The 27682-nt window shown below is 34.5% G+C and overlaps 3 protein-coding genes across 6 annotated transcripts; 1 reads left to right on the forward strand and 2 right to left on the reverse strand.

Annotated features, from left to right (window-relative positions):
- Positions 1–1764: 1764 nt before the first annotated feature.
- Positions 1765–7203, reverse strand: LOC128235267 (uncharacterized). Of its 2 annotated transcripts, none has more exons than XM_052950069.1 (4): positions 7066–7203; positions 4887–4974; positions 4103–4677; positions 1765–3598 (listed from the first exon to the last, which is right to left on the reverse strand). In XM_052950069.1, exon 4 carries the CDS (start codon positions 3505–3507, stop codon positions 2260–2262), a length of 1248 nt encoding a protein of 415 aa, XP_052806029.1. In that variant the 5' UTR covers positions 3508–3598; positions 4103–4677; positions 4887–4974; positions 7066–7203; the 3' UTR covers positions 1765–2259. The 2 variants fall into 2 exon arrangements, with proteins under 2 accessions (XP_052806029.1, XP_052806031.1); XM_052950071.1 differs by lacking the exon at positions 7066–7203 and adding an exon at positions 6075–6117.
- A 2241-nt stretch (positions 7204–9444) lies between these two features.
- On the reverse strand, positions 9445–20449 carry LOC128234790 (39S ribosomal protein L37, mitochondrial-like). The gene is made up of 9 exons (XM_052949307.1): positions 20385–20449; positions 17541–17672; positions 16975–17148; positions 14852–15060; positions 13388–13539; positions 12604–12725; positions 11882–12067; positions 11022–11170; positions 9445–9823 (listed from the first exon to the last, which is right to left on the reverse strand). The coding sequence occupies exons 2-9, from the start codon at positions 17659–17661 to the stop codon at positions 9539–9541; spliced, it is 1398 nt and encodes a 465-aa protein (XP_052805267.1). The 5' UTR covers positions 17662–17672; positions 20385–20449; the 3' UTR covers positions 9445–9538.
- Positions 11054–27549, forward strand: LOC128234791 (uncharacterized). Of its 3 annotated transcripts, none has more exons than XM_052949310.1 (2): positions 11054–11203; positions 25804–27549. In XM_052949310.1, the coding sequence occupies exon 2, from the start codon at positions 26107–26109 to the stop codon at positions 27142–27144; it is 1038 nt and encodes a 345-aa protein (XP_052805270.1). In that variant the 5' UTR covers positions 11054–11203; positions 25804–26106; the 3' UTR covers positions 27145–27549. The 3 variants fall into 3 exon arrangements, with proteins under 3 accessions (XP_052805270.1, XP_052805268.1, XP_052805269.1); XM_052949308.1 differs by lacking the exon at positions 11054–11203 and adding an exon at positions 23208–23324; XM_052949309.1 differs by lacking the exon at positions 11054–11203 and adding an exon at positions 23208–23287.
- Positions 27550–27682: the final 133 nt, after the last annotated feature.

A 27682-nucleotide genomic window follows, 5' to 3' on the forward strand; every position in this document is an offset into this window, starting at 1 on the left:
GCCAAATTGTTTATTGATAATTCAATATTTATCCAAATATTATTGCTGACCAATCAAATTGATTTTATGTGTAAAACATAACCTGTGGATATCTTATACAGTTGTATACTGTTAACTACATGTACATTACAATACTTTATAACAGTAACCACCTGTGTTTGACACAAACGTGGCAGCACAACTCCTGGTGGTCATCGCAATACACCGCCAACGTCTCTACACAGTATGTTTGCTATGATATCCATTATGTAGCTTTACACATTTGTTACTCACATAGTGTTCACACTCTGGACAGAAGTGCTGCGCTTCAGTGTTAAGGTCATTTTCCTCACACTTGGAACAACCGTAGTCATGACAGGGTAAAACAGCGATTCCGCAAGACCGAGAAGTTATATGAAGGTGCATTGAGTCAATTTCAGACCTGACATAAACCAGCTATATCAGACAACCAATACTTTTGAATAGATATAAAGGAAATATATACGCATGTGAATAAACAAAGTCTTTTTAGGCAATTAAACGGGTAGACATAAAAAACCTAATCATTAACGAAAATAATCAATATCATGGTCCTTAAGATGATAAACGGAAGTAAAAGTGTTGTGAATCCAAAGTGGCCGATTGTTTAAAACATTATTAAAGTTAACGTAGTAAAGATTGTAAACCTAGCGACGATGACGCTAAACACTGTTGTTATCTTTAGCAAAGATCTTATGGTACAAAAGTGTATTTTGATGACATTTTTTTTGTTCAATTATAAGATAGCTAAATTATGTTAAGACAGACAAGTAAAAGTGATTTGGAGAAGAGATATGTAAATAATAACTGTTTTTTTTCGCAAAGATACTATTTTGACTCTTGGGTGGCTATTTTCAAAGGGCTCTCAATAGGACTTCAAATCATACTTTGCTTTACTTGGAAATGATTTAAACATTTAAATAATGAAGTTTTATAAAGGCAAAAATAAAGAGTAATCTTAAAGGGCAAACTACATATGCCAGTGAATCAAATATGTTGATAGTATGTTTATACCATCTCAGACCATTAGCTACATTCCATCTTTATAGTTTTGAAAATGAATAACTTGAAAAACAGGCTGAGTAATTGGATCTACTTGATCTGTTTTGTTTACATTTTTACCGCATTGTTTGATCTTGTACATCGAATATGGTCATTTTACCGAAAACACAGTGGTTACGTTAAACCAATATTATTTTTCTTATGAGAAACGTAACTGTTTTTCTAACGTTGTTTAATAGTGGAGCTTTTTCCCCATATATCGTGTTGCGGGCTTGAAGGACTATAAATCAATGTTATCTTGCTTGCAAATTGTTCAATTCACAATAGAATATATAGGAAATTTATTTAGTGATGTTTGAATTCAATGATAATAAACAGAGTAAAAATAACAATTACAATGAACGAAAATCAATGGCATACATAACACATACTCAAAATACATAAATGCAAATAATTATTGAATTTTTTTTTGCATTCATAGTTTAACCACAAGTGTTGAGCAAGCTTGTAGTCCAACCAATTTAGGTTTACTTTACACCAGAAAAGAGACTAAAAAAACTTCTAATCTTACTTCTCAAGTCTGTAAATGTATACCCTAATTGCTAGTAGAACTTATTTGTGCTATCTCAAAATTGCAAATAGTGACTATCATGATAACTGTTTTGATTATCTGTCTAGTTGCTATCATATGTGTTTTGAACTTATTCTATTAAAAAAATGGTTTAAGCAACCCAACACCAACAGCGAACATTTACACGTTTTACAGTCGGTTATTCCACACTGTGAAGTTTACGCACAGGATCTTGTTGTGCAACGTATGAATATGCGATATATCTTTACTCTAAGAAAATACAATTCAAGGATAAAATTTCTTCATAATGTATTTTTGGTTTACCTCATTAATATGCATGATTATCATATGCTATTTCTGCTTCTCCTTTTGATTGCTGAACATGTTTTAACACTTCAATCTTTGTAAGCAAATGTTTTATAGAACTGCCCTTACTTGGTGTGTGTACATGCTGTTTGGATGCAAACAAGTTCCTCTGTCACAAGGACATTTTGATAATTTAATACTCAAAACACACATACTTAAAATATTGGTCAGTACAAAAAACATCAGGAAATACACACAGTAAATAGAACAGCAGAATGGCCTTCTATGTAGTAATTTATTCAGTAGTTCAAATTCCTGATAAGCCCTTTTCACAAAATGGAGGGTTTGGTAGACAATTTTAGCTAACTGTATATGCACAAACTTGTTATATAATCATTCCCAACAAGAAGACTGGATGTTCTTTCACTATAGCACAATGACAAAGGCTTCGACACCCACTCAACATTCCCGGCCACTGTGACCAGCTTTTTTGGTCCCTCCATGTCCACTTGTAACACATTGTCAGAACCAACCCCACACACAAACACATTACCATTGGGGATGACACATAGTCCACTTGGATATTTTAATTCAGAGTCTTCCAATAAAGATAAGACTTTTCCTGATTTATCAAGTATTGTCAATTTATTTTTCCAGTAATTCGTTACATAAAATCTCTCTCCATCGGGACTAACAACACACTTCCTGACGGTCAAGGCACATGACTTGTCTTCGTAAATCTTTTTGATCACCTTGCCATCAATGTTATACTGGTAAAGTGTATTTCCTGAACTCGTATACAGTTGGCCTTTGTGATAGGCAATGCAGGTGCACAGGTGGTCCGTGGTGAACATTCTCACTTTCTGTAGCTTTCCTCTGGTGACATTGATGAATTGGACTCCATGTCGATCAGAATCATTAAATGCTATAGCTACTTCATTTCCGGATGTGTGGCACAAATCTTTTGGAGAAGCAGGCATATCACAGCTCGAGGTGACAACGTATTTTCTATTCAAAAGCTTTACTCTGTTGTTTGTTTTGTCCGCAATAACAAGATCTCCACTGGGCAACTCCCATAAACCTACAATAGCGTAGCTTTCTTCATCGGTTTCCATACCAACCTTAAATGCGTTTGAGCATAGATAGTTGTATATATGAGCCTTTTCTGACCATTGAATGGTGCCAAGCACTTGTAAGCCTCTGAGTATTTTTTGTAAACTGATATCAGGTTTAAATCGTATTATGTTTTCAGGCTTATTCTGCAGTTTTTTCATTTGATCCTTTGCTTTGGACAGCTTGTTCTGTAATCGTATGTAGCCAATGTAAGAACTTGTCTCCTTGTGTTTGCCTGTCATCTGCTGGACTTTTTCTATCATGGTCTTCAGCTGGTCATGCATATCGGCACACTCTTCCATATCTACTTTTACACTTGCATCTAAATCCATGATCATGCTATTCAACAGTTCAACTGTCTTCTTCTCAAGCTGATCCAAAATGTTGTTTATCTCTTTTCGGAGAGCCTTGATTTCAGCCATAATGTTCATGTATGTGATCCTCAGTGAGGCTTGATCTTTCATAGAATTCTTGAGATCAACCAACCTGCTCATCATCTGGTAAACTGTTGCTGGCAGCCGCTTGAACTCCTCTGTTTTCAGGAAGTCTCTGGCCAGGTCAGGCAGGTGACTGATGCTGATACACTGCCTAATAAATACACATTTGGGTTAAAGGATAACATCCTTATACTACACATTTAATTTTGTCAGTGCAAATGTATGCTTTATTATTAAGCAAATGAAAACTATTAGGGAAAAAAACAGCACAGAATGTAAATTAGTTGTTCGATTGTTTTCATAAGCCCTAGATGTCAGATCGTATGGGTATAAACAGTCTTTAATAAATTCAAATTCAAATGTAAATAACAATTACAATTCCCTTTCACATGTACACATCAGCAGCCAATTGTATAAACTGGTTATTTCTTTGATTTGGTTTAAGCCAAAATGTTTATTGATTGGCTAATGTTTATCCAATAATTACTCATAACCAATCATATTGATTGTATGTGCAAATATAATTGGTGGATATATTATTCAGTTGTAAACAATTGGCTACTGTACACTACCTTCTTCTTAAGGCTGTTTAATTTCCTTGCTGCGTTTCAAACGTATGATAAGTATGTACATTACAATTCTTTATAACAGTCACCTGTGGTTTAGAGCTACGCAAACGTGGCAGCACAATTCCTGGTGGTCATCACAGTGGACCTCCAGCTTGTTGCCATGTTGGTCACATATGTCAAGGTCAAACCCTCCCACTTCTCAATGTCACCACGTCCGTATACGGTATGTTTTCTATGAAACCCATTATGTAGCTTCACACACTTGTCACACAGATAGTGTTCACACTCTGGACAGAAGTGATTGGCTTCAATATTAAGATCAAATTCCTCACACTTGGAACAACTGTAGTCATGAACAAGGTCAGAAACCTTGCGTAGCGATGCTCCTCCAGTGGCCATGGTGTGTAAACTGAAGGTTTCAATATTTCCTCAGCCTTTTATCTTTTGTGAACCGACACAATTTTGACAGGTTTAAACGAGCAAATGATTTCAAGAGATAGCAGAGATAAATTGCCGTGGATTTAATGTAACTTTTGGTTCTACCATCGTTAAAGTGACGACAATTGTAGATAAAGTTTCGTTCGATATTTTATTTTGTCATTTTCACATTAAAACAAATCTATCCGTGTAACCACTGGAATGGCAGTAACGGTGAAACGTCCTGCAATTACATAAATAACATTGTCTTACAATACTGGAGACATTACTAAATAACGTATCATTAGAAGAATGATAAACAATGACATGAAGGTTAAAATAGTTATGTAATGAAATATACATTTAAACAATAAGTTCAGGGTGAGTGACTGTTGAAGTTCTAATATTTTACACAATAGCATATATTAAACATCATTTTTTTTTTATACTTACAAAGTATCTGGTACTTTAGACACGTTACCCAAATCAAACTCTGGCTTTCACTCTCAAACCTGGACTGGAGGACCAGGTGAAATATGAGCTGTAACAAACCATGCAGTTGTTAAAGTGACTTATAGACTGAGATGAAATCGTGATGTTTATTATAAATTAATGTTAAATGACGTTCAAACAGCCCGCAATAATATCAAAGACAAATCCTGGTCAGACCACACAGGGGCAGTTTGCGTTGCTTTGACACACCACGCCCTCGCCCGTTTTTGTTTTGTTTTTATTTATCAATTTTTAGTAAGAATATTATGTGGTAGGGTAGCTGTAACTTGTGATAATTGACAATTTTTTTTTAATTTTTATTCCATTATCTTTGTCAATGGTGACGACTTGAGCCTGAATTTCCATATATTCACCGAAATTTTCCAGACTTAAATGCATTACTTGTTAGCGACCCCTTTTCGGCCGGAAATGGAGGTTTTTCATATGTTTCTTTTGACACAAGTCTAGCGACCGTTTAAAACGACAATTGATCAATAAATATAATATGTTAACTATTACATACTGTTTATGTTTGTATGTTTAAAATGATACAGCACCTACTCGGTAAGCCACCTCTTTGCAGAAATTTAAAAAGCTACCGGGATTCCTTCTTAAAACATGACCTACACTATGTATGGTTATTTATAGACTTCCGAAGAGGGACAACGCATGTCCGTACAAGAATGTAATCATTAATTCAAATTCGAGTTGCTTCCCTGAGACGAAAAATTCGGCGATTACTTCACCGTTTTCAGGTTTTACCATTTGCCTTTTCGAAAATTGAACGTAAAATACAGCAATTTATGGTACATGTATTTGTATAACTTAACACAGGTTTTATACTTTATAATGACAAATCAATAATGTCGTCTGATAGTGCAAGGTATAATGAAAAATAAAAAATCCTTACAGGGCCTCATGCAAATGAGCGCGTGCGTGATGACGTAATCCCCGCATTCAACTTACAAGGTCAGAAGTGTACTGGGCAGTTGCCTAAAACCGGATTTGCCTAAATATTCGGAAATCGTTTAAAAAGCGTTTCGGCGACCGTGATCAATATAGAATGATCACAGTCTACGCACCTGACCTCCATACCAACAGAAACAACACAAAAGTGCAGCTATTCGAGTATAACCCCAAAATAAATACCTCTAAACTTTCGCTTTCCTAAATGTCAATATTTAGTCTCGTGGGGGATGACGTCACACAGCGCGAGCTTTTATATTGAGGTTCGACAGGGTTATCTTTAAACACTAGACCTACTATACGACATTTATGACTTATCGTCAATCACGAAATACAATGCCAATTACGTATAAAGTAAATAAATTGACGATGTCATTGTTTTGTGTTGTGCAGCATTTGATATGAAAATAAAGCAAAAATGAAGCAGATTCATACTTTCAAAAGTATGCAAATTCGGACAAATTAGTAGTTCGGATTCGCCGAAAATACACATACAAATACTTCAGAGAAGTATAAAATTTATATACAGGTTAAACATTTAATACATGATGTTCATTTAAGTAGCTTTTGAATATTTGTATTGACTTGATAATGTTTACTTTGTTCTTTGAAAAAATCCGAATATTTAGGCACTGAATGCAGGTTTTTGGACGTCGTTTATGCCCTTATTTGGTACTGAATATTATATTAAAATTAATTGTTTTTTCTTTTATTCTTATCCATTTTGGTTGATATAGTATCCAACATTTTTCTATTAAAATTTCATGCACTAATGTTCAGTAATTATGACAACATTTTAAGGAAACTTCAAAATTGATCCGGAATTAGGCAACTGCCCAGTAAACAATGTTTATTTTGGTCGAATTCCACATTACTACTTACAGTTGAACGCAAAAAGCAGCTGATATCTGTCAAAAATGATGCCGCAATGAAACGCCAGACTGATAAATTTGTGTAAAATATTTCGTTTTGACTGGTTTTATCTGGGTGGGCAAAAAAGTGGTACGGGCGAATAATAGGTCGCTAACCAGTATCCCGCTATTGCATCATCAATTCAACACGTGTGCTTAAGAGAAACAATATATCTATCACGATACAGGTGAAATGGAAGTCAAATGTCGTCCCATAGAGCCGTCGAAAATACAGAAATAGACAAAACCTACGCTCTACTTACATTTGTCTAATAGAATATGGATATCTAATGTAGATGTTATGACACTAAATTAATATGCCACTCTATTTAATGTATCCATATTTTCTGATACAATTCTACTACCAAAATGCCAGTATCTCTGATTCCTCTCGAGAAAACAACTCTTGTTTAAACCAAAGAAAATCTACCTAAGGGTTACACTACACTATTGATTTTATCACTCTGTCACATTAATCTATAACCTTTTCTGACATGACCACAGACCAATCGGAACTCCTCGGCTAGTATCAAGATATGTCTATCTCGAAGCTTGCTGGAGATGGCCGAGTTGTTACGATTGGACCACAGACTAGCGTTTAAACAGTGTATCAACATCTGCATATGTACGTGTATTTGCGTAGTATATGGTCATAAATGAAGACTGTTTTATGTTAACCCTTTAATCACCATATAATTACGCAAATACAAATGCATATTCCAGGCGCGTAGGAGCTGGGGCCGCAGGGGCCGCGACCGCGGCCCCAATATTCTGGCTAGTAACGGCAATGGGGCCGCGAATATTTAATACCGATTTTCTTAATAATCGTATTTTAAATAAAGCTACGCTCATATAGATCAATAGCAGTCTGACACGATATTGAATAAACAGGTCACCATGTCATAATTAAACCTGTGACCATCTATGGTGTGACACTTGGGTATAAACTGTTAAAGCACAACCTAAGCAGGGCTCTGACAAAGACATGTCAGCTTCTGAAGGTCACGATCTTGCCCATGTTTCAGTGTCTAAATGTAATAGTGAATAAATGTTACTAAATGATAATAGTTTTATATCTATCAACTATTTTAACCGAAAAAGGTTAAGATAAAAACATGAAAATAATACCTGAACTCACTGGAAATCGAGTCTTTCAATGCTTAAAATTGAAAAAAATCTCGAAGGGAGGGGACACCCCTCCCCGGCACACCCCTACCGCGGCCCCAATATCAATTTCCTTCCTACGCGCCTGTATTCATAATGTTGATATACCGTTTAAACGCTATTTTGTGGTCATGTCAGAAAAGTTATATATAATTATGAAAAATGATCAGAACCGGAACATGGCAAAAGTTCAACGTCAGTAAATGTCGTCAATCGTTATAAAGTTAACACTTAACAATACGCTTAAGATACCAAAATTAACAGTAAAAAAAAAGATTCACAGAATCTTGTTTTCAACTCCTTATGGCCATATTTACAAAATTACACCAAAGTATTCCTAAAGTGTGTCACAATAGGTTGACATTGGAATTTACCTAGACACAAACTTGCTTTTTATTACAAAAGGGGCATTCTGATTTACCCAATAATCTAACTTGACCACAAACACTGTCACCAAGTTTCACCATGACTGGATAATGAATACTTCAATATACTTGAATATGCGCATAAGTTTCGCTGACGCGGTCAATGACGCTGCCACCAACGATGCCGATGTAATACCTTTCACCTTTTCAAGTTTCACATAAAGTGGTACATTTTCACTTTCGACATAGTTTTACTTATGGTTGCAAGTACAGCTATCAGTTTAACAGTTCATTACCTCGTTTAAAAATGTACGCAAGGAGGACGGTCAATTTTGCAAGTGTCTTCCTTAAGTGGTTTTCTAGAGGTAAGAGTAGTCTTTTTTCCACAAGGCCAATTATGCCAACAACAAGGCTATGTGAAGAGAAGTCCTGCAAATGCATACATGCCATATCCCCCAGCGGGGGGAAAAATTCCCCGGAATTTCAACCCATCCCGCCCTGGTTCCCCGCCGGGGGATTCATATCCCTTGAATTTTTTTTCAAAACTTGCTTAAGGTTGACAATGGAAAGCATCAATAATATTATGAGTGTGAAATTCCATGAAGGTCCATGATGACTAAGTCCAAAAATTATTGTATTTGAGTGTATTTCTGTATTTATTCTTATATTATAATGCAGATATTGCGCAAATTTTCATCCCGTAAAAATCCCCTGGTGTAATATCAAAATCCCCTGGAATTCAGACCAAAATACCCTGGGAAGCCTCTCAGAAATATGGCATGTATGCAAATGTCATTCATATGTTGCTGTTGTTATGGAGTTTTTTTTCTGTCAAAAATTAATAACAGTTTTATGTTTAAAAAACATTGTGTTGATGGTGGAAAGATCATTGTTGTTGTTTTCAATTACTAGGGTCGGTGGACCTTTTAGGTATGGTCAGGTTTTCAGGCATTGCAATTCTTTTTCAAGACAAAGTCGCAGCAATACTCTTGTTTTCACTGGCTGCTTATCACTTGTAGTAGTAATCCCACTTATCTGATAAACTGGGAAACAATCACAACCATACTGCTTATCAAAGGACAACATGCATGGACACACAGTAAAACACAGAAAGACATAGCTATTTTTATTCAAGACATAAATCAAATTTTATCAAAGCTTTATCTCTTCAACATTCACACAATTTTCCTACTACATGATCCCAAACTCAATTTATATAACTGTACAGATACATTGCCAAGAATTTCTTGAACACTTCAGACTTATAATTAGAATATTTATTCGGCAAGTAATGTCTTCTGGGATGTGTCCAAGGCTTACACCGAGTTTTAACGAACATCGCATTGTCGTAATCTGTCCACACAAAGTTTTTCACTCCCGATGACGAGTGGAAATCTAAAGTGTTAAGCTGGAACACAGTGAAGTTGAAGATGCTTTCTGAACTATTTATGTTTAACACAGTAATTGGGTGTTCTAAGTCTCCATCTGTAGCCTGGAAAAAGAATGAAGTTATTTGTTAATGAATCAAATTACAAACATGTGGTTACATGCTTATGAAAAATATTCAAGTAGTAATTTTTCAAGATTGCTCAAAGTGAACACGTGAAAGATTTCAGTTAATGGAATACAGTGTTTACATGCTCATGAAACACATTCAAAAAGCACATTATCAAGATTGCTCATAGTGACTAGGCATTATATTTGAGTTCATGGATTACAATGTGCTTACATGCTAATGAAAAACATTAAAGTAGCAAATTTTCAAGATAATTCAAAGCCAATATAGGTAAACAATTTGAGTAAAATGATAACAAGGTGTTTACATGCTATAAAAAACATTCAAGAAGCACATTATCAAGATTGCTCAAAGTGCATAATTAATTAGAGCTAATGGATTACATGTATACAAGCTTAGTTTAATCTCACTTTGATCACAATGTTGCATTTCAGTGGTTCATGCAACAAGAGCTATACATGTTTCTCGAGATTATCTTCATTAGAAAAAAGTTTTCAAGAATATTATATTGTGTGTCAAAGTCGTAAAAAAATGTTGAATGTTACACGTAAACACACGTTTGTTTGGACATGATTGTGAACAAAAGTGCCATGGTGCAAATACCAATGCTCAAATGTTGTTCTTTTCAGTCTAGCATTACTCAAAAATAATTAAAAGCACAGTTGTAACCCTTGCTATTCATGTGCATCTTGTTTCTGAAAACCAGTGTACCAAGTTTCACTGGAATTTCTTGAAAATGCCCTCTCACAGATTGGTTGTTTTGATAACTTTGTTATTTTTTGTCTTGGCATGAGCCACATGAGAACCCTTAATTGAATGGAAACCATTTAATAAGACTGCTGACAAAAGATCAGATAGCAGTTTTTCATATTTACGATCGAAAAAATTGATGTCATATGGTTTCAAAAGTTACAAACGCTTTAAGAAAAACAAAATATTTCGCAGTCTACCATTGAGATCTGTTATATTGTGAGATATCTTATAACACAGAATGGAGGAGATTGATGCCAAAACCAGTGGTGGGCACACACGCTTCTCACCAAGGTGACCCGGGTTCGATTCCTGGCCTAGGCGCATGTGAGTTTGGTATGCCAATGCGGGTGACATAGTATAAGTTTTCATGCCTTATTTACAATCGTTGTAAAATATACAATGTTTAAACTTATTTCCCTACCCCATATCTATTTCTAGCTTCTTCCAACGCTACAACAAATGATGAAATCACGCCCGAGGCAGCTGCCTTTTCTGCAGTCATGAAAGGGGGAAATGTGTCCAGAACGATCTGTGGGTTTGAGCATGGGTGGCCTAGGGGGTTTCGCAGAACTGAAAATAATGATAAACGTCATCATATGAAAGGTAAAACAATTCATTGTTATATTTTCAATAGGACAAAATAAATTGCTTTGCTGCTGCAATTGTTGATAAAAACCTAAATTAACTTGCTTGCTGCAGAAATTTTTGATAAAAAAGTAAAATAACAATCAATTGTTATTTTAAATGGATTTTTTATATTAATTACTAATTAGTACTTAGTACTAATTGACAATCAGTGTTAAGTATTATAAAAGATTCATATTCATTTGAGCATGATTCCAAGAACCACATTGATAAGACTTGTTCCAGTTAAAGCTGCACTTTCACAGATTAAACATTTTCAAAACTTTTTTAATTTTTGTCTTGGAACGAGCCATTTTTTGCGAAAATGCATGGAAACCAGTTATATAAGACTGCTGACAAATAAATTAGATCGTAGATTCTATATTTAAGTTCAAAAATTGATGTCTTATGCATTTTTTGTTAGTAACAGTTTAAGCCATAAAACATAAAAAATTTAACAGAAATTTAAGAATCTGTGATCTGATCTTTTGTCAGCAATCATTTATCATTGGTTTGCAGATCTTTTGAAAAATTTACTCTTTTCAAGACAAAAAATAAAAAAGTTATAAAAACGGTATATCTGTGAGTGTGCAGCTTTAACAATCTAAATAAGGTGTATCTTGTCTGTTCTTTAAAAAAACATGTTTAAATTCTTACTTCCATGAAATTTCTTCGATTTCTTTATATCAACTTCACGAAGGTCGATCAGGGGGCTCATGGGATACATATCAAGCAGCTTATGATTGGCTGAATCTTTCACGAGGGTTTTGTTTCCTGGGGCTGGAACCATCTTACTGCCAAATACGCAGATTTCTGCCGTATTACCGTAGTGAAGAGTATGATCTAAAAAAAGCATGGAAAAATAATGGGTTATGGCTATCTAGAATATTCCAATAGTATTTATATTTATATTCCTGTTGGATACTCAGGGATGTTGAATTTAACTGGGAGCTGAACGGCTGAAACCATATTGGCCATAGGCTCGAGGGCAAACTTTAAGCTCACTATGGGGGTCAAAGAGTCATGATGAAGCAGCCTGAAGCAGAAGCATAACTGACTTGTTAGAAGCCTTTTTATAAGACACACCTGTCTTTAAATTTAAAGCAAAGTGGAGTCTGAATACTAACAACAAATAAATTAACAACCAAAAGCAACCAGTCTACAACAGTGTGCCCATGTTAGTATCAATGAGGGGAGAAGGCTGCTACCCCCCAAAATACAGGGTGCAGCTCACTTCAATAACTCTTAACCTTTAAGCCAACTACATGTATATCTCACATTTTCATATGATTTAATAAACACATTCTGAACAGCAGTATAAAAATACCACATCAATTTTCTGATTTATGTACTTCGAAAACAAATGAATAAACTCAAACCTTGAAATGAAAATGTGGTGTTCACTGATGGATTAAACATCACTCGTCTGTCCGTCAAAATTTCAGGAACAACTTTACCAGAAGATTGAGCCAGCTGTAGCAAACTTTTCAACAACATTATTCTGGAGGAGAAAACATACCATATCTTTAATGAAGTCATATGCACAGTTTATAGTAAATGGGTTGATATTATATACAGTGAAAACAGCGAAATAACATTTAATTTTTTTTCACTGTTTTGAAATTTTAGCCTGCTTTCACTTCCAAATCAAACATTAGCGGGCACAGGGATGGGAAACAAGATGTTATTTCATTCACATACAATTTCGCACACTTTTTAAGTTTAAATTTCATTTTATATCCTTTTCCGGTATAAAAAAACCAAAAACTTGTTTGTTTCATTGTAAGATTGGAATATATTTCACTGTTAAAAGTAAGCATACAAAGTAAACGATTGAAATTCAGAAGTGGAACCATACATTCAAAGTAATAGAGAATCATTCTTAAAAGGCTTAAAGCTGCACTCTCACGGATTAAACGTTTTGATAAAAAAATTGTCTTGGAACACTTGCCAATTTTTGCGAAAATGTGTGGACACCGATGATATTAGACTGCTGACAAAAACTCAGATCGCAGGCTTTCATATATATATATATATATATATATATATATATATATATATATATATATGTTCAAAAAATGATGTTTATGCATTTTTCTTAAAGCGTTAGTAACCCTTATAGCCGACGCTAGGGTGAGTAGTATAGCAATAAAATGAACATACGCTGATCGTTCTGGTGGTATTCCATATTCTCGACGCCACCTGAACGATAAATTTTCTGTGTCAAATCTCTTTGGCAATAAATCCATGGTGTTGTCGCACACTTGAGACTGGATAATGCACCTCTTCACCAGCCGATCTTGTTCACTCTCAGACTAGAAAACAAACAAACACACAAGGACATCATACTTGGAAAGAAGTCATGTTGTAATATGACAGGGACGTGATTGATCTGGCAGCTGAAGAACTGAAACATTTTGTGATGGGTTCTGGGGGCGCTTTATCTCTTATGGGTGTAAAAGGTGGTCATCATCATCATCTTCTTCATCATCTTCATCATTATAACTGTTAATGACACATAGGGAATATTATGTTAGTCAGTTGATCTGTTGGTGGCTTGCATTATTTTAAGTTGCATGTGTCAAGTCCATAATATGTCTCATTATGCTTGCAAGGAGAAGCGATACAATTTCACAGATCAAGCAACCACCAAAGTATATCTTTTATTGTATACCTGAAAAGTATAAACTTCACAAAAACATTTAAAACAAGTGACAAGCAGCCTATTCCATCTGCATGTGTTGCAAATACGCCCTGTCCTAGGATACTGTGTTACACTGAATCGGAATACAGTGTTTTCTGTATAATTAAGATTATTATGGTTTCCATATTTTATGTTGAAATAATGCAATATTTAAGATGAAAATATAACAGGTATGAAATAAAAGCATTTAACCTCTTTTACATATTTTTCTATATAGATACCCTTTTTTTAGTCTCGGACATATTCGCCAGTCCAACTTTCGCCACTGATGCCACATTATCTTTATTCTATATAGATACCCTTTTTTTAGACTCGGACATATTCGCCAGTCCAACTTTCGCCACTGATGCCACATTATCATTATTCTATATAGATACCCTTTTTTTAGTCTCGGACATATTCGCCAGTCCAACTTTCGCCACTGATGCAACATTATCTTTATTCTATATAGATACCCTTTTTTTAGTCTCGGACATATTCGTCAGTCCAACTTTCGCCACTGATGCCACATTATCATTTTTCTATATAGACACCCTTTTTTTAGACTCGGACATATTCGCCAGTCCAACTTTCGCCACTGTTGCCACATTATCATTATTCTATATAGACACCCTTTTTTTAGACTCGGACATATTCGCCAGTCCAACTTTCGCCACTGATGCCACATTATCATTATTCTATATAGATACCCTTTTTTTAGACTCGGACATATTCGCCAGTCCAACTTTCGCCACTGATGCCACATTATCATTATTCTATATAGATACCCTTTTTTTAGTCTCGGACATATTCGCCAGTCCAACTTTCGCCACTGATGCCACATTATCATTATTCTATATAGATACCCTTTTTTTAGACTCGGACATATTCGCCAGTCCAACTTTCGCCACTGATGCCACATTATCATTATTCTATATAGATACCCTTTTTTTAGACTCGGACATATTCGCCAGTCCAACTTTCGCCACTGATGCCACATTATCACGACCCCCTTTTATCTGTCCCTTGTTCGTTGGCGGCGCCTTCTCAGGATATTGATCTACCAACTCATACTTTCCCACAAGATCTTGTATGACTGGTGGTAAACCATGGAAGGCCTGTGTCTTGGTGAGTAGGCACGCATGTTCCAGACCTGCAAAATTAAATTGCGGAAGGTGTAACTACATTATTGATAAAGTACTTACAGATTACAGGAAACAAAATCGAGAGTGATTGTTTAAGCTATCAGCTTATTATATATTGTATTTGCTCACAATGAGCTATATAATTTAGTTTGCACTAATGTCAGCAGTCAACACAATTATATACGTTCATGTAATAAGATCAGCTTAAACGGACTTTTATTCTACTACAGTATTTTTGCCTAAATAAATTTTAGCAAGACTTGATACAATATATACCAGTTTGTACAAAGTCCAATTCAGAGTTAGTTGGGCAAACAATTTAGGGCAATTTATACCATTAATAAACTTTATATAGTGTTTAATGCATTTTTTCCTTTCTTTTTATTAACAAATGACAGTGAATCAAAGCATGGTTTTACCATACTAGACCATTGGCTACTTTACAGCTTTGTAGAATTTAAAGCTTAATCAGATGACCTCGGTTGAATAAGTCCATGAGGCCTAGTGGTTAAGGCATCTACTTTTTCCTTCACTTAACTGGCGAGGATTCGCACTCCATTAAAACCAAATTATTTTTTTAAACTTTAATTTCTTTTTTTAATGCAATTTCGATATCATAGAGTAAAATAATAATAAAATAAGTGATTTCAGATGCATTTGAGGGAAAACTAATTTTTGGTCTAAAAACATAATTAAGTCCCTTTTACAATAAGGTGAAGTACTATGTTTGTTGTACGGTATAAACAATTTTTGAAATATTATCAAAAGCAGCAACATGCCTCAAAACTACTATTTGAGTCAACAATGAGTCATTATTAGCATATAGGATCATAAAGTGATGTCTAACTAAATTGTATGATGACCGTGAACATTTGTGTAGTATCAATTCAATAAGATGAACATTTTTTGAGATATGGTGGAAAATGCCAACATGTTGAAAAACTTTTCCGAAGATTCTGAAGTCAATCAGGGGCCATCATTTGTATTGAGGATCATTATATGACTTTAAAAATTAGCCACAAAACTTTCAATGGACACAGACAAGTAGAAAAGACCTCCCTTGTTCTTCGAATAGTTAAGCGACCTTGGGCCGTTAACATTAAAGGATGTTTTTTTCAATATATGTCAATGAAAACTAGTGCTGTCACAGGAGTGACGAATACCCCCAAATGCCGCCTGGACACAGGAATGGCAAACCATTCCTTCGAAAAGAGGCCATAACTCCAAGGTTACTGCACACTGCATCTTCTTTTATCATGCATGACAGACCGACCGACCGACCAACCGACCGACCGACCGACCGACCGACCGACCGACCGACCGACAAGCTCACTAACATGATCTGTATCTTCTGATGTTACACCTGTGTACCAAAAATTGTTCAAATCCGTCTAGCCTTTCATGAGTTATCGTCCGGAAACCGTTTTTCTTTTTTTAGTAACAGTGACCTTGACCTTGGCCCCACCATCCCCAAATATCGAACTTGACCTGTATCATCTGAGGTTACACCTGTGTACCAAAATTTTTTCAAATCTGTCAAGCCTTTCATGAGTTATCGTCCGAAAAACGTTTTTCTATTTTTAGTAACAGTGACCTTGACCTTGGCCCCACCAGCCCCAATATCGAACTTGACCTGTATCTTCTGATGTTACACCTGTGTACCAAACATTTTTCAAATCTGTCTAGCCTTTCATGAGTTATCGTCCGGAAACCATGAAAACCGACAGACAGACCGACCGACAAGCTCACTCCTATATATACCCCCTCAAACTTCGTTTGTTGGGGTATAATAATTTTGGAAATTCTTTATTTCATATGACTTAAGAGATTCTTAAATAAGGAAAGTGACTTAAGTTAGGAAGTGACTAAAGAAATTTTATGACTTTGGGTTATGGAACTAATTCCAGGAAAACAATTGTTACCTTCCGTGAATGTTAGAGATTTACTGATGTCCCAGACTTTTGTCATCTCCTCTGGGTTGACCGGTTTTGCTGGGATGTCCAATCGGAAATCTGGCAGCAATGTTTTTGGAGGCTCCCATTTTGGCAGTGGTGGATTGATATAGGTCTGTGCATCACAAACTTTTATCCCTTTTTCTAGAAAATAAGTAATACTTGAGCTTTTTCATCACTCAATGTCGAGCTTGTTGAAGTTGAATAAAAAAATCATAAACAATTCTGAAAAGGGTAGCTTAATTAAACAACAATGTGATTCCATGAATAGAGTCAAGTCTAAAATGGTCAAGCAAGAATTCCTCCATTTTCTCCCGATTAAAGACAGGAAAGAAGAGTGCGGGGAATTAACTTAAAAGTCGTCTTTTTCAGTCTATTAAGGGGTAATCTCTAAAGCCATTGCGGCCAGAGTTATGGTCCTTGCTACACATGTTTGTTTTGTCTTTAGCAAGTTTCTTTTGAATATCTTGGAACAGTTTTTGAGTTTTTAGTAGGCTATCACAAAACTTGGAAAAACAGATGAGAAATTAACAAACCTTTTAGAATTCCTCCCGCAACTGTCGTCTCATTCACTTTGTAGATACCCTTCCTCTTAAACGCATCTTTAATCCGGTACGAAGTGGGGATCTTTGACAATGAGATGGTTACCCTAACCATTTTGAATGACTCTGTAAAATAAAACGTTATTATCATAAATTATACTATTTTTTTTAATATATTAATAATAATGAAAGGATGATTATTTAAATGGTTTTGGTGCTGATATATTGTGCTTAAGCTTGGTTGCGATATGAGGCCTAAGAAGCACTTATGGTTTGGGATAACCTACTCTATCTGTCTTATCCAATCCTATAGTTTTAATAGTCTGTTGGTAAAAAAAAGGAAACAAGTCTACCTACAAAACCAGTTTTTGAAAAGGATGTAACCCTAAATAAACAATTATTTTGGAGGCGTGGAGTGGACAAGAGTGCAGCAGTCAAACAAGAAGCATTATGCAACAATCATTTATTAAAACCATAGTTATGGGCCTTGCTAACCATGTATGTATTGTCTCTAGCAACATGTGTTCCAAGTTTCATTTACATATCTTGAGCAGTTTTGGATTTAAGGCCAGGGTTTAAGAATACGCACGCTAATGCCAAGGCTAAAGCAATATAAGTACATTTTTGTATCATGTTTCTGTTAAGTCATGTAGGCTATTCTGATAACACAACAAACTAAAGATTTAATAAACATGTGCATTTTAAATATGATGTTTTAACCAAACTGGTGTGTTTTTTAACTTGAGTACAAGAACAAAGGTAGCGCAGTTTTTTCACCTTTTAATGAACCAGGCCATGGCCCTTTGAATTGTGAAAATAGCAAAAACATGACTAAAATTGTGAAATAATAACAATATACTTCAAACAAGGACACAAATCAAAGGAATTTTAAGGTACAGAATGTTAATTTTTTAAGAGATTAGGAATGCATTTAAACATAACTGTACCAGTTGACTTGTTAAAGAGTTGAGAAATGTTGTTTTTGGATTGTGAATGGAATTTTGTCAGGATTGTTTTTAGTCAATGCGTCAATGCTGGGGCATAACTTAAAATGAATACATGTGCATAGCCAATGGTAAAATGTGTACTCAAGGGATTTTTCTGCCCATTTTTGGGAAAAAGACCCAAGACCTTTTGGGAAATTTTGAGCCTACATTGGAAAAATTTACAGTTAAAAGAACAAGCTTTTCAGTCTCCTGCAAATGAGGAAATTATTGAATATAAGTTTCTTTTCCCTTTCAAAAGACCTAAAACGGCTGAAATATCAATCCTTGGGGTGTAAATATCTATTGCAATAAATCATGACAGATAATACTTCATACTGATAGATCTCTGAATCTGATGAAATCAATGATTTCTGAATTCAATAATTCCCAAAACTTGGGAATTATTTGAAGAAACAGGAATACATTATTGCTTGAGGCGAGGCATTAACTATTTGTTCAGATTGTGTGGGTAAGAGCAAGCCACCTAGTTAGCTAAGTTGGTTAAGAGTGTCAAGCTTATGTTCCAGCCTTTGATGGTTTGAGCTGCACTTTGGTTGCACTACTTCTCCCATGTTTACTTTACTGGTGCCAGTCAAAGACAAAGCGCCTGGATCTGCCTAAACAGTTCACAGCAGGAAGAGTTTAGTGTGACTGGTTAACCAGCCACCTAGTCCAAATAATTGTACGTTGACGGATTTTTTTAGATTTTTGATATGGCAAATCCTTCACGTACAAATTGTTTAGTATTAAAAGTGGGTAGTTGTTCCGATCAGGATTCCGGGTTAAAGCATATAGCGTCTATAAAATATCATAAAAACAAGAAATATTACCAGATAATGTTATTTTATATTAGTTCCGTGCACAAAAAATAAATATCCAACTTATAATTATGAGTTTGACGGCTTTTCTTCATTTCATTCTGTCAAAACATAACGATATATACATGACGGGCACCTGCAAGGCTTCAGGGCACAGTTTTAAATCGCTCGGAACATTTCGGCCATGGCCGAGTTGCTACGATTGTGTAACGAGGTCTATCTCGAAGCTTTGTCGGAGGAGGCCGAGTTATTACGATTGTATCGAGTTGTTCCCCTTCGCATAATTGTTTTCTGTGTCAGTCAACTTTCGTTTTATTGGAAAGGTAAACAACTTGTTTTAATGCATTAAATGCTTGTTTAGTGCAAAATAACATTTCACTTACATAGATAAATATGAATATAACTCTTTATGATCAATTTCAACCATAAAAAACTTCATTTAAAACAATTTCAATATTTTTAAAACACCCCCGTTTTTTGCACATTCCCGTTTAGACGTTAGGGATTGGAAGAATCCCGTATAACACGTCTATTATTTTGGACTAACCAGCCACCTTGTTACTAAGTGAGCTCAGAGGGTTTGAGTGCCTTGCTCGAGTTCAGCAGTGGTTTGTTGGAGCCCCACAAGAGGTATACTTTTCCTCCTAGGTTTACTTAGGGTTTCATATTATTTTCATTCTTTGAATGCTAAGCCCTTCAACCTAAGGTTGACTGGGATACAATGTACTTGCCAATAATATTGCAAATCCCTTTATGACAATACCTTAACATCTTGACCAATGTAGAGACAGTTTGAACAAAACATTGTGGATTTGACTCAATTTGGTAATTTTCCGTTTAAAAGGATGGGAACGTATTGACTTGCTACCCAGAGCGACAGTCCGGGTCGCGAAAATATGTGACACAAAATAAATGTTACATAAAAAGAGAAGAAATAAGTCTGAATATAAATGAAAACTGCTGTGGTAAGAGATGTAAATAGATTATTCTCATCTGACAAATAACACTGTTATAACGAAGCAAAAGCAAGATACCTTGCAATTGTTTGCATTCCCCGTCCTTGATTTTGTCTGCGTCAAAAGACGCTTGAATCTAGCAGGGCTACAGTCAACACTATTCGGGTCATTCTAAATAAAATTAACACTTTACATCAAGTCATAGCACAAAATTGCGATTAATACTAAAATGGAAATTGCATAGTTAAGCTCTAACACAATATTGACAAAAAATGAATCCCAGTAGTAAAATTACAAATTATCATCATTAAATTTATTTTGCTATTTTCCCTGACCTACATCTGTTATTTTGTCATTTCCGTTACAGTGATTGGTTTTGATTTTATTTATTTTTAAAAGCCTTTATTTTTAAAATTTGTTTTTTGACGAGAACAATTCATTTAATATATCTATGATATTTATGTGAAAACCGTAAGTCAGCATCTCCAATTTTGGATGTTTTTGGGAATTTACAAGGCCATGTGTAGGGAACAGACTCAAAACGGAGCATAGCGTTTATTTTATAGAATAAACAATCAAACATTTCAACATAAACTCAGGTGATCCAATAATTTCATTGTAACAAAATTCTTTTTATATCTACACATTTTATAAATTGTTGATAACAATACTTTAAAAATTCAATAAACGCAGTGTTTCGGAAATGATACACTGGTTATGGTAATGATGGGTGAGTTACGGAAATGAGTTCATTTTACCTAACTGATAGATTTACAGCGGATTATTTTCTAAAGAAATTGTAATTTGTTTTATTTTTGTTTTCTTGTAATTATTTTGTAGGAACCATTTCAATAAAGAACCATTCGATAATACACAAATTTGTATATAGTACATGATTTACACGTAGATATGATCATACATGTTCATTGTAACGTGCTGGGATTTCGAGCACAAAGTGTAGCTTGTTTTCAGCTTTATCTTGGCCACTTTACCAACTGATCCAAGGTTAACATCGTCTTCAACATATAATTTCGAGAACCTGTAGCTAGACATCATTTTAATGATTTTAAATTAGTTTTAAGCATATAATGAAATTGAATAGTGTCTGATTCAGTAAAACATTTATTACATTCCATCTCGTAATAACAAAAGGTTGATATTGTCAATCGTTGCTACGCCTGTTGTCATAACATGATAACTGCATCGTGAACACTGGAAGTTGATATGTTTTACTTGTAAAATATATATGTGAATCAATTCAAACATTTCCTTTTTCAAGTTAAAATAATAATCTGTGTTCGTAGAATTAAAAAAAAAACGTGAACAATATATATACTGATAATTTTTTTATTGGTGATAAAGTTCACATTTTACTGAATGTTGGTATTTTTGCAAATTCATAAAACTGACATACACTACGACGAATTTCTAATTGGCCATCACGTTTTTATCATAGTTTAGGAGAAGTATTCGGAGAAAAATACAAATAACCAAATATAAGGTTAATATGATTTATTCCTTATACGTAAAATAAAACCTCATTGAAATATGATCGCGGGAACAAAATTAACAGAGTGGGTTAAGATTGACACCTAAAAACAATAACTGCAAAATCAAATCACGTCGTATTTGATATGGTTTTAATACTTTGTATGCCCAATGCTACAGCAATTACAGCGAGGCACGTTATCCTCATTGATATAATGTATCTGTGAAGATACTGTTTGGAATGGCTGCCCAAAGCTGATGAATAAAGACAATCCACGAAAAATTAATTCCCACCATATTCGACAACTACGATGCCGTGCACGAGAAACTCGAGCACATAGGCTATTTTCGCATCTACCGTTCCGCATGGATGATTTTGTTCATGAATCATACGTGTTTTCTTTCAGTAATTCGATAGATTGGTGTGTACAATACAAATATAACCAAATATTAGGTTTATTGATTACAAATGTCGCATAGCATCATATTTTTTATGGTGGCAAATTAGAAATTCGTCGAAGTGTATATGCTATCATGTTCTTTTTTCATGTATTCATGACATAAGTGTGGATGAATAAACTTGTAAAAGTGTCACGAATTCCAATTATTTGGAATCTGACAATTCACCAAAGATACCGCTTTGACTGCCGCTTCTTGACTTAACGTATATATTATGAGAAATAGGAAAGGCTACTTTAGCTATATGGTATATATACTTTCAATTGTTATTTGATTTGTATATTCATAACCATCTTAATAGGTATTTCCAGACCTGATTACTTTAAGGCCACACGTGGTCACATATAAGCAATTCCTCAAGAATGCGGGTGCCATCTACAGCGGTAGATAGGTTTGATATACAGTTTTGACAGTTGGTACAGTGGATTTAATGTAATTTAAAAATTAATTATTATTTTTTGTAATGTAAATGAATCTTATGTCTTTTTGTTATATTTGTTTTAAAGTACAACTAAATTAATTATATAATCTATTTCCTTCCGATATTTTATCAATATTTTCATGAATTATATATGTTGTTCTGTTGATTTACAATCCTCATAACAACTTCTGTTGAAATAAAATTTGTACATTTCTAACCTATTCTATTCTATTCTAAAATTAAGGGGTCGAAATTTTTCCTGTTAAAAATCAGTAAGGGGTCGAAAAGTCTCGAGTCAATATTTTTAAGGGGCCGAAATGTTCCGGGGCGGATTTGGTAAGGGGCCGATTTGTCTCGCTCCCTTTTTAATAATGATAAGATTTCAAATATATGACACTATCCCTGATTATGAAAAATATTGTTTCTATACTTTTAACATTTAATGACACCTTGTAAAGGACCAGAAAGGGGAAGAAATGCTGTATGGAAAATTTGGAGGCGCGCACGTTGACGATGTTTTCTGTTATCTGCTACCTTAATCTGAATCTTTAGGCGATTGAATGCTTTGTAGGTCGAAATAGGGCACGTTTATTTTCATGAAATCTGCTGGAAAGTATGTGAACATGTCTTTTTGAAGACGAAAATTAAAAGTAAATGTCTTTCCACTACTGATAATCTAGTAGATAATTAATAAAACTATCAATGCATCTCAAAATAACAATAAAATGTTAGTAGTCCTTATTCGGACAATATTCGGATGCTATCATTAATATGAGCTTTCAGGAATACTTTTTATTATTTTGACATGTCTTATGTATCCCTGTCTCGAGTCGAACACATTGTCAAAAGTCTCGTTGACAGCATTTTAGGTGGACTACTATCATACTAGACTGTAGTCTAAAATTATAGACGTGTTATACGGGATTCTTCCAATCCCTAACGTCTGAACGGGTTTGTGCAAAAACCGGGGATGTTTTGAAAAAATATTGAAATTGTATTAAGTGAAGTATTTTATGTTTTAAATTGATCATAAAGGTTTATATTCATATTTTACCATGTAGGTGAAAAGTTATTTTGCACAAAACAAGCAATTAATGCATTAAAACACATTATTTACCTTTCCAATAAAACGAAAGTTGACTGACACAGACAACAATTATGCCAAGCAGAACAACTCGACCCAATGGTAATAACTCGGCCACCTACAACAAGCTTCGAGATAGACCTCGTAAATACAACCGTAACAACTCGGCCATGGCCGAAATTTTCCGATTGTTTAAAAATTGTGCCCTGAAGCCTTGCAGGTGCCCTTTATGTATATATCGCTATGTTTTGACAGCAAGAAATGAAAAAAAAAAAATGTCAAACTCAATTATTCGTAGGATATGACATTTTTATGTATGGAACTGATATAAAATAACATAATCTGGTAATATTTCTTGTTTTTATGATATTTTTTAGATGTTAAATGCTTTAACCCGGAATCCCGATTGGAAAAACTACCCACTTTTGATACTAAACAATTTGTACATGAAGGATTTGCTATATCAAAAAACATAAAAAAATCTGTAAACGTACAATTATTTGGACTAACTAGACTGTTGATTTAGTCTGTACTATTTCTGGAGCATATTTCTGCGCCCCTACCTCAGAACATAAATTAATTGGTTTAAAGTGTTCGCAGGGGGGTATGGGGGTAACAACTCAAAAAAATATTAACAATCTCTAGTCCAGAATGGTGAAATTTATTTTTAAGTTATTTTAATACTTTATTTCTGTTTTATTGAAATACAAAGTAAACTTTGATGATACAAAGGGGATGGGGGTGGCGCACGTACTGTCAATGAGTCTTGAACATTTTCTGGCTATTGCAGACTCGAGACAAGGACACATAAGAATTTATTTTATTTTGATTCAGTATATTCTCCTTTTAAAACTATTTGGGTATGCTTCTTTTTATTTTGCGTTTTGTAACTCATTGATTTTAAAATATGCTTTAACGCAGCTTACTTTCACTATTATATCCACATCAAATAGTATGAATACACATTACAGCACTACTTTTAGCAAGTTACCTTATATGAAGAATGTAGCATTGTAGAGCAGATATTAGAGCAGATTGGTAATCTTAATTAGGTCTTTGACCACTGCAGTTCTAACAGCGCCTGGGTTGATACGCCCAGGTGTGCATTAATTTGTCAAATGTTAAAAATGCAATGTCAATCTGCCGATGGTTGATTCTAATTTGCGGTTATAATAGTCTATATATAAAGCATTTAAACATGGCAATCACAAAAATGCAGGCTGCTTGCTTAACTAATCCAAGGATAAGGAGAAATTCTCAGAACTATAATATATACTACTCACCCTAGCTTCAACACTTGTGTCAGTGTCACACTTTAGTTAAGGTTTTGCATGTAAGCACCTTGGAGCCATTATCTCAGCAAATGCATCATGTATTGTATTGAAATTTAAGATATGTGTTCCAAACTATCCAACCTATTTATTTCATAAAGTTACTTAACACTATATTGAATATGACGCAAATTTAATGATGGGCCTCTATTATTCACTAAGAAATTCTGGTTATGGTTTTTCATATACAGGTAATCACACACAGGTTAATATCTCAGCAACTACTTGATATATTTTATTGAGACTTTATACAACAATACTCAACCATCCAACCTATTTTATAAATAACTGTTTTGCATAAAATGCAAATAATGGCCCTTTAATTATTATTTGACTTAGAAATTCTGATTAAGGTTTTGTATGTAGGCACATATCAGTTAATAACTGTCAACAAGTTGATATATTGCATTGGAACCTTTTACAATCAAGTATGATATCTCTATTTTGCATATATATGTAATAAAAATTTGGCCTCATTATATGTTTTTACTATTAAAGAAATTCTGGTTAAGGTTTTTGCATGTAAGTGTTTGTTTGTTTGTGCTATTTATGTGGACTGTGTATCTTATTTAAAGATGTTCAAAAAACACACCATGTTGTAGACTTTATACTGTATAGTACTTTTATCTGTGTAGTGCTAATAACTTTATCTGATAATAACCTTTTGATTGAATAAATAGTAATTTCACATAATTTTCTAATTAATATTTTCAGGTAGAAAATCAGCTGTTGAAAATATAAGGAGACAGCATACATATGCATAAAAACAAACTATGAAAGTTTTGGAATTCTATTTAGTCAACTATGAAGAAAGCTTTGGAAATACTACTTAGTCAACTTTGAAAGCTTTAGAATACTATTTCGTCAACTTCAAAAGCTTTGAAAATACTATTTAGTCATTGATGAAAGATTTGAAAATACTATGAACACTGCACATCGTATGAATGCAATTTATTGCAGAAAATTTCAGACATGCTCATGAAATGTTACATTTGGAATTAATCTTTTAGACAAACAATGTGGCCAATTGTAAAACGAACCCTTTTTCAAGCTGCTTATTTGCCATCAATATGTGTATGCCATGGTGAGAGACATTTCTCAGCTTTACTGAGTAAACGTACACTTGAACAGCTAAGATGTAGATCAAATGCTCTTGGTCAATCACTGGTGCTTCAAATGCATTCTCATGTAGAGTCTAGCAAAATTGAGGAAGAAGGCAAAACTAACCGCATTGCTACTTTGACGGATACAATCATTACAAAAGCTGCTTCAAAAGATATAATGGTCAAAAGTTTATCCAAATCTCAGATTTACATGGCCATCAAAGAACTCCATTTATTTGGAATACCGGAAGAGAGTTTGTTGTCCTTTTGTGCTCATATAAATGTGCTGAAAAATCTGCCAGATGTAAAGAAAATCTTTGACCTACTGAATAGTTTTGGTGTTGCGAAATCTGAAATATCGTCAATGTGTGTGAATTTTCCGAGGCTCTTGGAAATGTCTCATTCACATGTTGCACGCCAACTGGAATGTCTGCAATCCTTAGGTTTTAAGGCTGATGGAATCGGAGAAATTTTAAAGAATCAGCCTCAGGCACTTGAAAAAGATCTTGGAACCTGCTTTGTAAGAATTGACGAATTGAAACAGTTATTCAAGAAAGATGACGTGTACACACTTCTCGAAAAATCTCCACAGTTGATGTTCTTCGATTTTGAACATATCCAAGACAGATTCAATTACGTGTACCGTGAAATGAGTATCACACAACGGCAAATGACATACTCGAAGTTGTTCGACCATCCAATGGATCACATTCATGCAAGGCACATGTTTGTTGTCCGTTCTGGATTTTTTCAAAAGATCAAGCACAAAAAAGGCCAAATTAATAACAACCCTAGACTTGACTCTCTTTTAGACACATCTGACGTCGCTTTTGCCAAAAAGTTTGGAGGGATGACAGAGCTTGACTATCAGACTTTTAAGAAGCTGTTGCTCAGAGAGAATTTCATTTTGAAAGAGTTGGAGAATGATCTTGATGAAGATGTCGAGGATTAATATCTGTATACTATAACGTCATCATATTGCAAGAACTGAGGTGAACCAGTGCATATCGAATCGAAGCAGTTATTAAAGCTCCACTCTAACAAATTGACAATTTTTACATTGTTTTTGTCGCAGAATCAGCTGAATTCATACTTTTCTTTGAGCCATAAAACATCAAATCTTGAACGTTAAAATGTAAGCCTTCGATCTAATCTTTTGTCTGCAATCTTGTTTCACTGGTTGCAAGACATTGACGCAAAAATAGCTCATTCCAAGAAAAAGAAAATAGTTGTCAAAACGGTCAATTTGTTAGAGTTCAGCTTTAAGATCTTGCATTACAGTTGTGATTCATTGATTTATGTATACATGTTTATATACAAGTATTAATACAGTCATTAAAAGATGATTACTCTTCTAGATACTGTACATGACTCTTTATTCCTTTTCTGGGCCGATATTCGTAGAATATCTTAAGTCGTTTCCTAACTTGAGTCATTTCCCTTTGTTAGTTACTCATTAGTCATATAATAAAATAATCTTAAGTACTTTA

This window comes from Mya arenaria, chromosome 5 (genome assembly GCF_026914265.1).
Source record: "Mya arenaria isolate MELC-2E11 chromosome 5, ASM2691426v1".
Lineage (NCBI taxonomy): Eukaryota > Metazoa > Mollusca > Bivalvia > Myida > Myidae > Mya > Mya arenaria.